Raw genomic sequence first — 13,814 nt, 5'->3', positions numbered from 1 at the left:
TTTTTGCAATATATCCATCTGACAAAGGACTAATATCCAGAATCCAAGGAACTTAAACAAATTTACAAGAAAAAACAACCCTATCAAAAAGTGGGCTAAGGATATGAACAGACAATTCTCAAAAGAAGACATTTATGAGACCAACAAACATGTGAAAAAAAGCTCATCACTGGTCATTAGAGAAATGCAAATCAAAACCACAATGAGATACCAACTCATGCCAGTTAGAATGGTGATCATTAAAAAGTCAGGAAACAACAGATGCTGGAGAGATGTAGAGAAAAAGAAATACTTTTACACTATTGGTGAGAGTGTAAATTAGTTCAACCATTGGAAGACAGTGTAGCGATTCTCCAAGGATCGAGAACCTGAAATACCATTTGACACAGCAATCCCATCACTGGGTATATACCCAAAGGATTATAAATCATTCTACTATGAAGTCACATGCACACATATGTCTATTGCAGCACTGGTCACAAGAGCAAAGACTTGGAACCAACCCAAATGTCCATCAATGACAGACTGGATTAAGAAAATGTGGCATATATACACCATGGAATACTGTGCAGCCATAAAAAGGATGAGTTCATGTCCTTCGCAGGGACATGGATGAAGCCGGAAACCATTATTCTCAGTAAACTAACACAGGAACAGAAAACCAAACACTGAATGTTTTCACTCAAGTGGGAGTTGAACAATGAGAACACATGGACACAGGGAGGGGAACATTACACACCAGGGCCTGTCAGGGGTGGGGAGGCTAGGGGAGGGATAGCATAGGAGAAATTCCTAATGTAAATGACGGGTTGATGTGTGCAGCAAACCGTCGTGGCACGTGTATACCTATGTAACAAACCTGCATGTTCAGCGCATATATTCCAGCACTTAAAGTATAATAAAAAATTTAAAAAGAAAAAAAGGAAAAGAAAGACAATAATTCATACCATGAAAGTACAAAATTCACTAGTTTAGGTAAATCTATAGGCATACTCAGAATACCCCAGTGCTACAATAGCACTATATAAATCTCTTACTATTCTATTATAATGGTTTAAAGTCTAAAAGGTCAGAAACATGAACAGCTACACTTAGTGTTGAAAAATTCACAAAATACAAAAATATAAATTAAGGTAGTTAAAATACAAATTGTGAGTGGGAGGGGGAAGGTATAGAATATTTTTATGTAAAAAAAGTTAAGTTGTTATTAGCTTAAAATAGTCTATTATAACTAAAAGACTCTTTTAGTCCCTTGGTAATCATACACACACAAATACAGTAGGTATGCAAACAAAAGAGAGAAAGGAAACAATGCTTAGCACTATAAAAAACCACCATATCACAGAGATAAACATCAAGATAGGAAGAATGAAACAAAGAATTCACAAAACAACCAGAAAGCAAAAACTGACTGGAGTAAGTCCCTACCTATTAATAACAATCTTGAGTGAAAATGGATCAAATTCTCCAATTAAAAGATAGGGAGAAATCAAAAGTCAACATGGTGGATTAGTATCCAAGATGAAGTTGCTTTTGCCTCCATGCTTGTCAATCAATTCTGCTGAAACATTTGAATAGACACATGCAGAAGAATAATACTAGACCCCACCCCTCACCATATACAAAAATCAACTCAAAATGGATTAAAGACTTAAATATAAAATGCCAAACTATGAAAATACTGGAAGAAAACATAAGGGAAATGTTTTACAACACTGGGTTGAGCAAGGATTTTTAAGTAAGACTTCAAAAGCACAGAAAATCTAAGGAAAAATAGACATAATGGGATTACATTCACTAGAAAGTTTCATTTTGGAAGGATACGTAAGCTCTGTATGCTTTCCTTGAAAAATTGCTAACAGAGTACATTTTAAATGTTCTCGCCATAATAATGGTAAGTGAGGTGATAGATATGTTAATTTGTTTGACTCTATCATTTCACAATACGTATATCTATGAAAACCACATGCACCATCAATGTATACAATTTTTATTTATCAAAATGAATAAACAAATACATAAAATGTACTACTGGATAAATGAATACATTGATACATCTATGCTCTATTAATTTTTGGCAAGTCAAAAAATGGCAAAAGAATAGTCTTTTAAACAACAGATGTTTTGACAATTAAATAGGCAAATACAAAATAATAAATTTGGGTCTATTCTTCACACCATATAGAAAAATCAATTCAAAACAGATCAATGAATTAAACAGAAGAACTAATACTATGAAACTCTTAAAAGGAAACATAATAAAAATATGTATTACTGGATAAATACATAAATTGATATATGCTATATTGATTTTTGGCAAGCATAAATATTCACCATCTTGGATTTGACAGTGATTTCTTTTATATTATACCAAAAGCTCAAGCAGTAAGGGAAAAATAAGTTAGGATAAGTTAGAATTCATCAAAATTAAAAAGCATTTTTTGCATCAAAGGACACAATCAAGAAACTGAAAAGACAATCCCAAAATGTGAGAAAACATTTGCAAGTCATATACCTGATAAAGTTCTAATATCCAGATTGTATAAGGACACTTCAAATTCAAAAATAAAAATACAAATAACCCAGTGTAAAAATCAGCAAGGCATATGAATAGACATTTATCTACAGAAGATGTGCAAATAGCCACTATACCCATGAACAGTTGCTAAACGTTGTCAATCATGAGAGAAATGCAAATCAAACCACAATAAGATACTACTCACATCTACTAGGAAGTCTAAAATTTTTTAAAAATGAAAAATAACAAGTTTTGTTGAGAATCTGAAGAAACTGGAACTCTCTTGCAGTTCTGGTAGGAAAGTACAATGGTTCAGCCAGTGTGGGAAACAATTTGGCATTTCCTCAAAAAGTTAAAATAGAGTTATCATATAATCAAGTGATTTTATTCTTAAGTCTCTACCCAAGAGAAATAAAAATATATGGTCACACAAAAACTTGTACAAGAGTGTTCATAGTCACATTGTTCATAACAGCTAATGAGAATAAACAACCCAGATGTCTATCAGTTTATGAATATATAAACAAATGTGGTATATCCACACAATGGAATATTATTTGGCCATGAAAAGGAAAGACATACAGACACATGTCACATTATGAATGAACCTTGAAAACATTGTGCTAAAGGAAAGAAATCAGTAACAAAAGACCACACACTATGTATATGTTTCTAACATATTAAAGTTATACAAATATTGTATGATTTATTTATGTAAAGTTTTCAGAATAGAAATATCCATAGAGACAAGAAGTAGATTAGTAGTTGCCGAGAACAGATAGAGCAGGGAATTGAGAAGTGCACAGGTTTTCTGGAGTGGGGTAAGTGATAGAAATGTTCTACATTCAGATATTGATAATGGTTGCACAATATTGTGAATATGCTAAAAGTTATGTAATTGTAAACTTTAAAAGAGTGAACTTTAAGTTTGATACATTTTATCTCAATTTAAAAACACTTTTTTTCTTACCAAAGTTCAGTTTTCAAACATTATTACATTTCCTTGGTTTCACTCTCATTCTAGCTAAAATATGAAGCTAATGTGTGTCTAACAAGATTCTTACGAGAAATAAGTTACATAACATGCAGGATGTGGGAAATTAACTCAGAGAGCTTGTGTGGAAAACAGTCATGCAATGAGTTAGTTTCCATTCATTAATGCATACTAACTTCTGTCAGTACACCGAATGTTCCTAGAGCAGGGGTCCCTCACCCCCAGTCCATGACTGGCACCAGTTCATGGTTTGTTGGGAACCCAGCAGCACAGCAGGAGGTGAGCAGCAGGCCAGCAAGCATTACTGCCTGAGCTCTGCCTCCTGTTAGATCAGTGGGACATTAGATTCTCATAGGAATGTGAGCCCTATTGTGAACTGTGCATGTGAAGGATCTAGGTTGTGAGCTCCTTATGAGAATCTAATGCCTGAAGATGTGAGATGGAACAGTTTTATCCTAAAACCATCCCCACCCAACCCTCTGTTTGTAGAAATATTGTCTTCCATGAAACCAGTCCCTGGTGCCAATAAGAATGGGAACTACTGTCCTAGAAAATAGTGACAATATCTGCTTTTACATTTTGCTAGCATTATAGATAGGGCCGTATGGATACTAGAGTTTTTTTTTTTTTTTTTAATAGTATGTTGAATGTAATAAAAAAGTGTGAATTTACTAGTATTCATTGAATAATGTTTTTATGCATGCCCTATATAATTAAAAACACAATATGATATTGGCTGAATACATTTTTAAAGTGTAGCTCTAAAAATGTACATTCATCAACAATGAAGACTACATAGATAGATGAATAAGTAACTCACACTTAGATCACTGTTTTAGATGTGAAATTTTTCACTGAATAGAAGAGCATGCCTAATATGGCATATATGGCAGATTTATAGTTATCTTCCAGTAGTCAATCTACGTTTCTGCTGCTAAAATCAAGTTTTAAATGATCATGTGACCACCCAAATAAAGTCTTCTTCTTGTTGGTTGAGAGATGAGAGAAATGGAGACACATTGGACTTGGATCACAAATGGGTATCCTAAGTTAAGGAAGGCAGGCCAAGTTGTCTGGCATCCTAGGATCTCCACCTTCTCTCTCTTGACTAATTTGTGCATAGAAAAATATACATACATACATTTTTTTTCTCCCAATCCTCAGAAATCTTACAGTATCTGAATAGACTCGACTCTGCAATGCATTTAATTATAGAAATGTCCTATGTCTTAGAATTTAAGTCCATGCTACCTAACGTTCATGATCATAAAATCCTAAGATTAACCTGGAGTACTTGTTAGAATTCAAATTACCAGATACCTCTCCTAGAAGTTCTGAATCTTTAGGATAAACAGGAGCACAGTTATCCATAGTTTTGATAACCACCCAAGTAGTATATTATTTGGCCATCTTTAAAAATGTCTTTTTAGTTATAATTACCAAAAGTATTTATGTATATTAATGTACTACCCAACAAAAGAAAAAATGTTTTAATAAAGATAATATTTAACATTTTGAGTGAAATATTTATGATTGTAAATTTCATTACATTTTACAATATCAAACACATAGCTAAGATAATAGTTTTTCCAACTATCATTGAATAATCAAATATAGAGAATAAAAATTATTTAATCACAGGTTCTTAGAGTCAGAAAGAGTCTTCACCATCTTATATTTCATCTTATGAGCTACAGAAGGTGTCCACTGGTCCTCTAAAAATTTATGGTTCTGATTGAGAAGGTGCTAGTTTGTTGTAGAATCCACCATAAGATAGGATTACAATAAAATCCTCAGCAATGGTTAGCTCAGGCAAAAACTCAGCATCTGCCATAATGATGAAATTCAATTTTTCCTTTACTTTCTCTGAAAATAAAAAATAATAGAGAAGGAAAAATAATTTATTAAAAGAGTATTTTTTAGTTTCCTGGATATTGCATAGTATGTTTCTCAATAAGGAAGATTTGAACATAGGACAGTTTGGAAAAATCTCTGCTCCACTTCTGCAAGCAGTGGGATCCCAGCTGTTCCCTGCACAAGTTCTATTGCCATCTGGGGCTACCTGGCTTTTTCTATATGCCTAGTCTTGATTCAGCCTTCAGACCTCCTCTGACTCAAGACAGGAGAAGATTAAAGATTATCTTATGTGTGGTTTCTGTAGACACGAAAACCAGTTTGAAAATTAAATGTGCAGACTTTATGGGAAATATCTGTGAGAGAAAATGTGGAGGGAGGGAGGGAAGAAGGCTGGCTGAACCTTTAGACTGCAAACTCTTTCAGAATGCAGGAGATAGGAAGGGAGGTTGAGTGAAAGTGTCCTGGACTGCCCTGAGCTCCAAGGAAGGTCTAGAGGCTGTCATGGAGTTCAGGTGACAAAGTAGATCATCAGAGGAGTCCCTCCTTAGCATTAATGGGCCCACTGTGATGGACTTCAGATTTCTGTATTAGATTTCTTGCTCAGTTATACTTTCTATAGTTTGGCGCTACATCATGGAGATTACCATTCAGCACCTAGGCTTTGGAATTACATTATTCCAGTCACTAATTTACCATTAGTAATTCACAATAATTACACTAAATTAATTGATTTGTACTTTTATAGAATATTTACTAGAGCTATGTTGTGAGGTCAAATACGAAAATACTTTTAGAAATGTGAATTTAGAGAAAGGTACAAGTGTGTTCCTTTAACTTTTACAGAGCTAGTACAGTTACATTCTGTGTAGACTTGTACCCAAGTCATTAGAAACATGAGTTTTCCTATAATTTTGTGATGGTTTCTTTATTACTTTAGAAGAGCTAATATTTAATCCTGTGCACTTACAATTTTTCGCAGCAGAAAAGGCATCTATTGTTATAAGTCTGGCCATTGGTTGCACAGATTGGATCCATTTCTCTGGTGAAAAAACCTGCCGAACTGGCATACACACTACAATCTGGCTGTTAATCATAAAGAGTAAACATAGAATTTATCAGATAATGAACTTTTTGAATAAAATATTATTTATTCCACATACATAATGCTAAACAGTACATCAAAATAAAATAACTGTATTTTATATTGAGATTTCAAAGCCATACAAATGACTGAAGTTGTGTGTATAATTTAGCCTCCCTGTCCCCACTTCTCCTTGGAGCCAGATCAACTATCTGCCATTATTTTATACCATAAGAAATCATAACACTGAATTTTAATTTATCATTCCCTTGTCTTCCCAATGATTTTACTTGATACTTATATATTCATACATGTGTGTTTGCATGTATTTGTATAACCATATAGATACAGTTAGTTATATATACTATTTCTTGTTGGAAGTACTAGTAATTTACAAAAAAAAAAAAATGCTGTCTGTATTCTTAATCTGCTTTTTAAATGTTTTGTGACCTTTATTCAAATGTTCAGAACTATAGTTCATTTTCTTCACCTCTATGTAATATTCTACTATGTGACTATATGAAAAATTATTATTTCATTTACCCTTATTTGTATAACTTTTTTTTTTTTTTGAGGCAGAGTCTCGCTCTGTCGCCCGGGCTGGAGTGTAGTGGCCGGATCTCAGCTCACTGCAAGCTCCGCCTCCCGGGTTTATGCCATTCTCCTGCCTCAGCCTCCTGAGTAGCTGGGACTACAGGCGCCCGCCACCTCGCCCGGCTAGTTTTTGTATTTTTGGTAGAGACGAGGTTTCACCGTGTTAGCCAGGATGGTCTCGATCTCCTGACCTCGTGATCCGCCCATCTAGGCCTCCCAAAGTGCTGGGATTACAGGCTTGAGCCATCGCACCCGGCCTTTGTATAACTTTTTAATCTTGTTTTGCTAGAACAACATTTCTACTTTAAACATCCTTTAACGCATATTAGATGATTATGTGCAAGACTTATACCCATTAATAAAATATTTGAATAATAAGATATTTTTACCTAGTTTATAATGCCAAATCATTTTATACAGCTGGAAAATGCTATTTCTTAACCTTAGTGTAACAAGAGCACAGGAAAATTCTTTTGATTTTTTTATTATTATTTTTGTCTTTACTTATTGAAGAATCATTCTGTTATACCTTTCATTTCATGAAATTTGCTTTTAAAATGTATAAGAAAGTTGAAAGATTGTTTTCAACTTCCATTTTAATCAGTATTAACTTACCGTATCTCGAAATTTTGATGCAGGTGCAAAAGAAGTTTCTGCAACCAATGCACAAAGGACAAATTAAAATTAAGAAGAAGAGGTGGGGAAAGCATAATTTCTTATGGAAGCGCATGTACTTCTTAGTAACAGAAAAATATGTAAATTCTTTACTCATGACCCTAAAGGTAATAAAGTAAGCTTTTCTGGCAATATTGACACAATACATTCATAAAATGACTTCAAGTCTGTAAATATTTTGTTAGTCCCAAATTAAGATCACTTGTGACAAATAATTTTATGCATTGTTTAATAACTCCCCAAATCTCCTTTTGAAGGTACCCTACTGGATTTGTTTTTTCATTTTTACAGATGAGACAGCCAAGTTAGACAAGTCAATGCCTTGTATAAGTGACTTACTTAATATGAATACATTAATTAAACTCAGTTCTAATATAAAGGATCTATCCAACACCTCACAGTTACTTTATTCTGAAATTCATGAGCCACTTTGAGCTTTAAGAAAGACAGACAACTTATCAGCAGAAGGATCAGTGAGTCTTCTTCTTACACAAGGCCTTGACTTTAGTACACTCAGAGCTGACAAGCAAAAAATCAGATTGTCAAGAAATATAGGGAAATGAGAAAAGCAATTCACTAATTCAATTTTATATAAAGACACTTATTCCCTACTTCATTTTACCAGTTTAAGGATGGCAAATCCAACAAAACAGGCCCTTCATTCCTAGGTTAGAGCAGTTATTTCCTACATTTTCTAAGAAATGTGAAATACTTCATGCAGGACTGAAAAATTTACTCACCAGAGTGAAGAAGAAATACCAAGGCAATGATGAAAATAGCTTTGATCCATGATGAGAAGAAACACATTTTATGATGTCTGTGGATGAAACCTTTAGAAATATTTAAAACACATTGAACAGGAAAAAAATTACCCATTTCTAAATGAAAGTTTCTCACAGGTTAGGGTTAGGGTTAGAACTATTCTAACCCTCCAGATTACTAATCATTGTGGACTCTTCCCTTCGTTCTTCCCCAACCTTCAGGAACAGCAAGATATGACATGTGATTAGAAGGCTCTGAAAGACTTGGAAACCTCAGGAAAAATCCTCTCCACACATTTAAGAAAAGCTGTTCACTCTCCCAACCCTCTGGGTTAGCCAACAAGGAGCCTGGCTACATTTAAGGCAATATCCGCATTGAAATCTCAGTTTTCCTCAGAAAATAGAAACCATTATTTCAGGAAGGATGAATCTGGAGCAGTCCTCACAACAACCAGACACCAGGACTGCGAACTCCGACCCCACGCATTGAAAACAGAAAAGTGGTGACAGCTCTAGAGACTGTGTTTATTTTATTTACCTTTTCCTTCTGCAGCACCTCTACCTAGCTAAGGAGTCTCCTTTACTGATCTGTTGACGAGCTTTATGGGGATAAGACAGATAGATGGCCCAGGGCAGATAACATGCAGAGGCATGAGGAGTTCTGCCTGGAAGCTGTGAAGTAGCTCCTGTGACGTACCTCGCATTTTTCTCAGCAGATCTTCACTCAGCAGGAGGTTTGGGACAATTTGATCTGATGTATCCAGAAGTCATAAGAGTACTTAGAGATCCAAGATAGAGAGCAGATGTGAAAGCTTTCCAAGCTGCTGAGTTGGAAAAGGCAACAGCATAAAAGAAAAAGAAAAATGAGTTTGGGGAATTGTAATTAAATTAGACACTTAGTATTTTGCAACCTTAGAAACTTAATTGGAGATCTGGATTGTATTAGACTTTTTATTTTGAAGTAAATGTAGATTTACATAAAATTGTCAGTACAAATGCAGATTCCTTGGGTTCCCCCTTATCAACTTTGTAAATGGGAACATCTTGTAAAACTATAGTACAAATTCATAACTGAGAATAGACTTTACCTAGACACATTTAACCCACATCCAATTCCAGGTCCTAGAGTCCAAGGAGTAGGATAGCTTTCTGTGACTGTGGTTAAAATGCCGGAGGTATGGGTGTTGACATGGTGGTCGCAAAGTTAGGATTCATCATGCAGGCATAGAGAGAAATCCAGGCTCCACAGCCTGGGACAGTGCCAGCCCGAAACTGCAGTTGCTGCAGTGCTCTAGGCTTGGACATGTGCAACGTGGTCACATAGCTGGAGTCTGAAATATTGACCGTTGTGAAGGAGCTGTGGAGCTGAGATCTGGAGAGTAGGCATGAGTGAAAATGCTGTGACTCTTGGGTTAGGAGCTTGCACAGGGTTGGGAGAGATAGAGTCTTACATCAATGCCTGTTTTTTGGGTGTGAACTCAGTCAGATCTCCTGTTGTTACCTTCATTGCAAGAGATTCCAGTGGCTTCTACAGACCAGGCTAGTGAAGGTTACACGACTGATACTGATACTGATAGTCATCATCCTTCTTCTCTGTACCTAGCCTTCTCTAGACTTCTAACCAATCTCTCCAAGGAGCCTTTCTGTGTGGTTACTCTCCATTTTTTTTGTTTGTTCATTTGTTTTGTTTTGCTTCACTGTGTTACTGTGGATTTTTTTAATTAAAATTTTATGTTTAATTTTTGTTTAATTAATTTCCTTCTCCACCACCTCTACCTAGCTAAGGAGTCTCCTGTATTGATCTGTTGATGAGCTTTATGGGGGTAAGACAGATCGATGGCCCAGGGCAGATAACACACAGAGGCATGAGGAGTTCTGCCTGGAAGCTGTGTGAAGTAAATTTTGTATAATTTAATTTATATATAAATGGTAGGTGTATATATTTATGAGATACACAGGGTACTTTGATACAAGCATGTAATGCATAATAATCATATTACTGTACATTCTTAATTGGACCCTTGGCCCTCTCTTCAAAGGCTATTTTTGTTTGTGGATAACTGTCTTTGTGTGTGTGTGTGTGTGTGTGTGTGTGTGTGTGTGTGTGTATGAAGGCTGGTATCTGCCACTCCACCCTATTGCTGATGAGACTCCCTACTAGCTTTTATTGAGTAACTTTTTGAGAATATGACAATTCAGAGTTCTGTTTCTTCACAAATTAAAAGGAATTTCTTCTGTTTGAAGAAGAATTTAAAATGCCTTCTGTTTAAAGGCATTTCTGAATCTCCACATGAGAATTACGTCTCAAAGATTTTGAAGTACAGGTTGTCCCTGACTTATGATGAATTTACTTATGTTTCTTTGACTTTGCAATAGGTTTATTAAGATGTAACCCCATTGTAAGTCTAGGAGTATCTGTATAATTTTTCAACTTTATGATGGGTCTATCAGGGTATTAAATACATTTTTGTCTTACGATATTTTCAACCTATAATGAGCTTATAGATACACAACACTACCGTAAGTTGAGGACAATCTGGAATATGTTCATGAGTAACTCTTTTGTCTCCTAGTAGTTAGCAATTCACTTTTGGTGGGTTGGATCACTGTTGTGGAATCTAAATGGTTTATCAGACCAAATAACACTGTCACCTCTATTTAGATATTTGCAGTTAGTCTTGTTATTAACATTATTCCTCAAAGAATTTAAGCAAACTCTAGTACAAATTGTATCATAGTATGTGTGTGATTCTTTTATAGAATGGTGTTGCCTTTAAAAATGCAGGACTTACAAGTGCAATGTTACAGTGTATGATCATTTATACACCACGATTTTAGATTATTATAATTTATATATAATTTATACACTCATGATTTTAGATTATGTTTATCCTGAACAAGTTGAGTTAGAGTACCCACTTAGATAAAATTGGTTAGATTGTTTCATGAGGCAGTTTCTAAAGTCGAGTATATGGTATTTGCATAGGTTTTCTTAAAGTAGATGAAGGTAAAATGAAGTTTGATAGTGACCAAGAGAACTTTGCAGAAATCTCTTTTGGAGGTTCTGAATCTTTAGAACAGAGAAAATCTAAAGTATCTGTACATTTTATAAACACCTAAGTAATGTGAAACTTGGTCTTTGGAAAGTATTTCTCTGTTTATAGGTACATATACACATGTCTTAACCTACTACCATAAACAAAAAGGCATTTTAATGAATATAATAAAATATTTTAACATTTTATTGTGCAAAATATTTACATATTTACATTGTATTAGGCTTTATATTATCAAACAAAAAATTAAGATAGTTTTTTAAGCCATCATCGAATAATTCAAGATAGAGAATAAAAATCTTGCAATTATAAGACCTAAGAGTTAGAAAGAGAAGAGTATTGAATATTTGGTATTTCATATTGTGTCCTATAAGAAAAATGACTTGTTCTTCTAGGAATCAAACACACTGATTGTGAGACTCATTGTTTGTAGAATCCAGTGCAAAATAGTATCACAATAAAAGCCATGGGAATGTGCAGCTCCAGCAAAAAGTCAGCATATACCATAATGAACAAAATTAAGTTTGCCACCACTTTGTAGAGAGAGTCAGAGAGAAAAAAAATGAATCATTAACAGAACACTCTGAACTCCCTGGTAGTACACAGAATGCTTCTAAATGAGGAGGATTTGAACTTGGAACACAATGGAGAGGATATGCTTCACTCCTACCTGCAACTGGGCCCCACCTTCTCTTCAACCCTACTTATATCCTTTCCTCATTATGGGGATACTTCTGCCTTCCTACTTGCTCAGTTATGACTCAATCTTTAGAGAAGGCCTACAAAAGAATGGCATTATAGTATGTTATTCTAGGTCCTCCATGAGACAAACATAATTTTGGGATTAAATGGGCAAAGATTGTATAAAAGGTACCTCCTATATAAGAAATTTGGAAGTAAGGTATAAAGGTTGGGAAAGCCTTACACCACAAACTTTTCTGGAGTAAAGGAAAGAGGGAAGGCAGTCTGGGTAGAGGTGTCTTGGACTGCCTTGAATTCTAAGAAATGTTTGAAAAGCCATCATGGTTTCAGGAGGAAATGTTGAAAATCACATGATTTTCTTCCTAGTATTAATAGGCTCATTATGATGGATTTCAGAGTGCAGCACTCGTCTGGTTCTTGCTCAGGTAGGATCCCTGTAGCTGGAGGTCTGAAAAGTTGATTTTTCATGGCACCACAGAGATACGCCATTCAGCATCACAGTTTGGAATTACATCATATTGGCTTCTAGTGTGCCTTTGGTAACTAATAATTAATTAAAAATATGTTAAATTAATTTATGTATATGTATGAAGAACATCCAGCATGATTATACTGATAGTTCAAGTACTACTTTCAGAAATAAAAATCATAAGGAAAAGTATGCATGTGTTCCCTCAGCTTTTTCAAAAATGTTAGTTATTTTTAGTATATATTGTGCCTAGGTTATCAGGAACATAAATTGCCCTCTTATTTTTGTGATGATTTCTTCATTACTTTGGAAGAGAAAACATTAAACATTGTGTTCTTACTTCAGTGCAGTGCAGAAATAACATAGATTGCAATAAGTGATGCCACTGATTGCACACACTGGAAAATAATCCTTTGTGCAAATATTTATAAGAATAAAATATGTACTGCAGTCTGGCTGTAAAACAGAGAGAGAAAACATAATTTGTAATATGAAATGTCATACACCCAAACTGAGGAAAACATAATGTATATTTAGGTTCAAAGACAAACAGTTAAGTGCTCACATCCCAGTATAAAATAAAACAGTATCAATATTTGTATGAGTTTTCTGTTAAGAAAAATGCCATGGGCCGGGCGCGGTGGCTCAAGCCTGTAATCCCAGCACTTTGGGAGGCCGAGACGGGTGGATCACGAGGTCAGGAGATCGAGACCATCCTGGCCTACACGGTGAAACCCCGTCTCTATTAAAAAATACAAAAAACTAGCCGGGCGAGATGGCGGGCGCCTGTAGTCCCAGCTACTCGGGAGGCTGAGGCAGGAGAATGGCCTAAACCCGGGAGGCGGAGCTTGTAGTGAGCTGAGATGGCGCCACTGCACTTCAGCCTGGGCGACAGAGCGAGACTCCGTCTCAAAAAAAAAAAAGAAAGAAAGAAAGAAAAAAGAAAAATGCCATGCAACTGGCTGAATGAGTTTCTATAATGTAGCCACCCTTTACTACCATCCATGATCTTCTCTCCCATGTCACATCTCCCTCACTTTTGCCACACTCAAGGAAATCATCAAACTAAGTGATTTATTCACCCATCCACTTATCTCTTCATAATTT

At 35.2% G+C, this 13,814-nt stretch overlaps 1 protein-coding gene across 1 annotated transcript; it reads right to left on the bottom strand.

Moving 5' to 3' along the window:
• Positions 1–4,327: 4,327 nt before the first annotated feature.
• Positions 4,328–8,545, bottom strand: LOC117064585 (sperm-associated acrosin inhibitor-like). The gene is made up of 4 exons (XM_033178629.1): positions 8,460–8,545; positions 7,660–7,697; positions 6,337–6,452; positions 4,328–5,378 (listed from the first exon to the last, which is right to left on the bottom strand). The coding sequence occupies exons 1-4, from the start codon at positions 8,524–8,526 to the stop codon at positions 5,333–5,335; spliced, it is 267 nt and encodes an 88-aa protein (XP_033034520.1). The 5' UTR covers positions 8,527–8,545; the 3' UTR covers positions 4,328–5,332.
• Between the last annotated feature and the right edge of the window lie 5,269 nt (positions 8,546–13,814).

This window comes from Trachypithecus francoisi, unplaced genomic scaffold (assembly GCF_009764315.1).
Source record: "Trachypithecus francoisi isolate TF-2019V2 unplaced genomic scaffold, Tfra_2.0 Lachesis_group2, whole genome shotgun sequence".
Taxonomy (NCBI): Eukaryota; Metazoa; Chordata; class Mammalia; order Primates; family Cercopithecidae; genus Trachypithecus; species Trachypithecus francoisi.
Note: the sequence above shows the minus strand (reverse complement) of the source record. Positions and strands in the feature narration are given on the sequence as shown.

Excerpts from the sequence above, each read along its gene's own strand:
- LOC117064585 (XM_033178629.1), bottom strand. The coding sequence starts at position 8,526 with ATGTGTTTCTTCTCATCATGGATCAAAGCTATTTTCATCATTGCCTTG. Across the intron at positions 7,698-8,459 it reads GGTATTTCTTCTTCACTCTG|AAACTTCTTTTGCACCTGCA; the intron begins GTGAGTAAATTT and ends CATTGGTTGCAG. Across the intron at positions 5,379-6,336 it reads CTTTTCTGCTGCGAAAAATT|AGAAAGTAAAGGAAAAATTG; the intron begins GTAAGTGCACAG and ends TTTTATTTTCAG.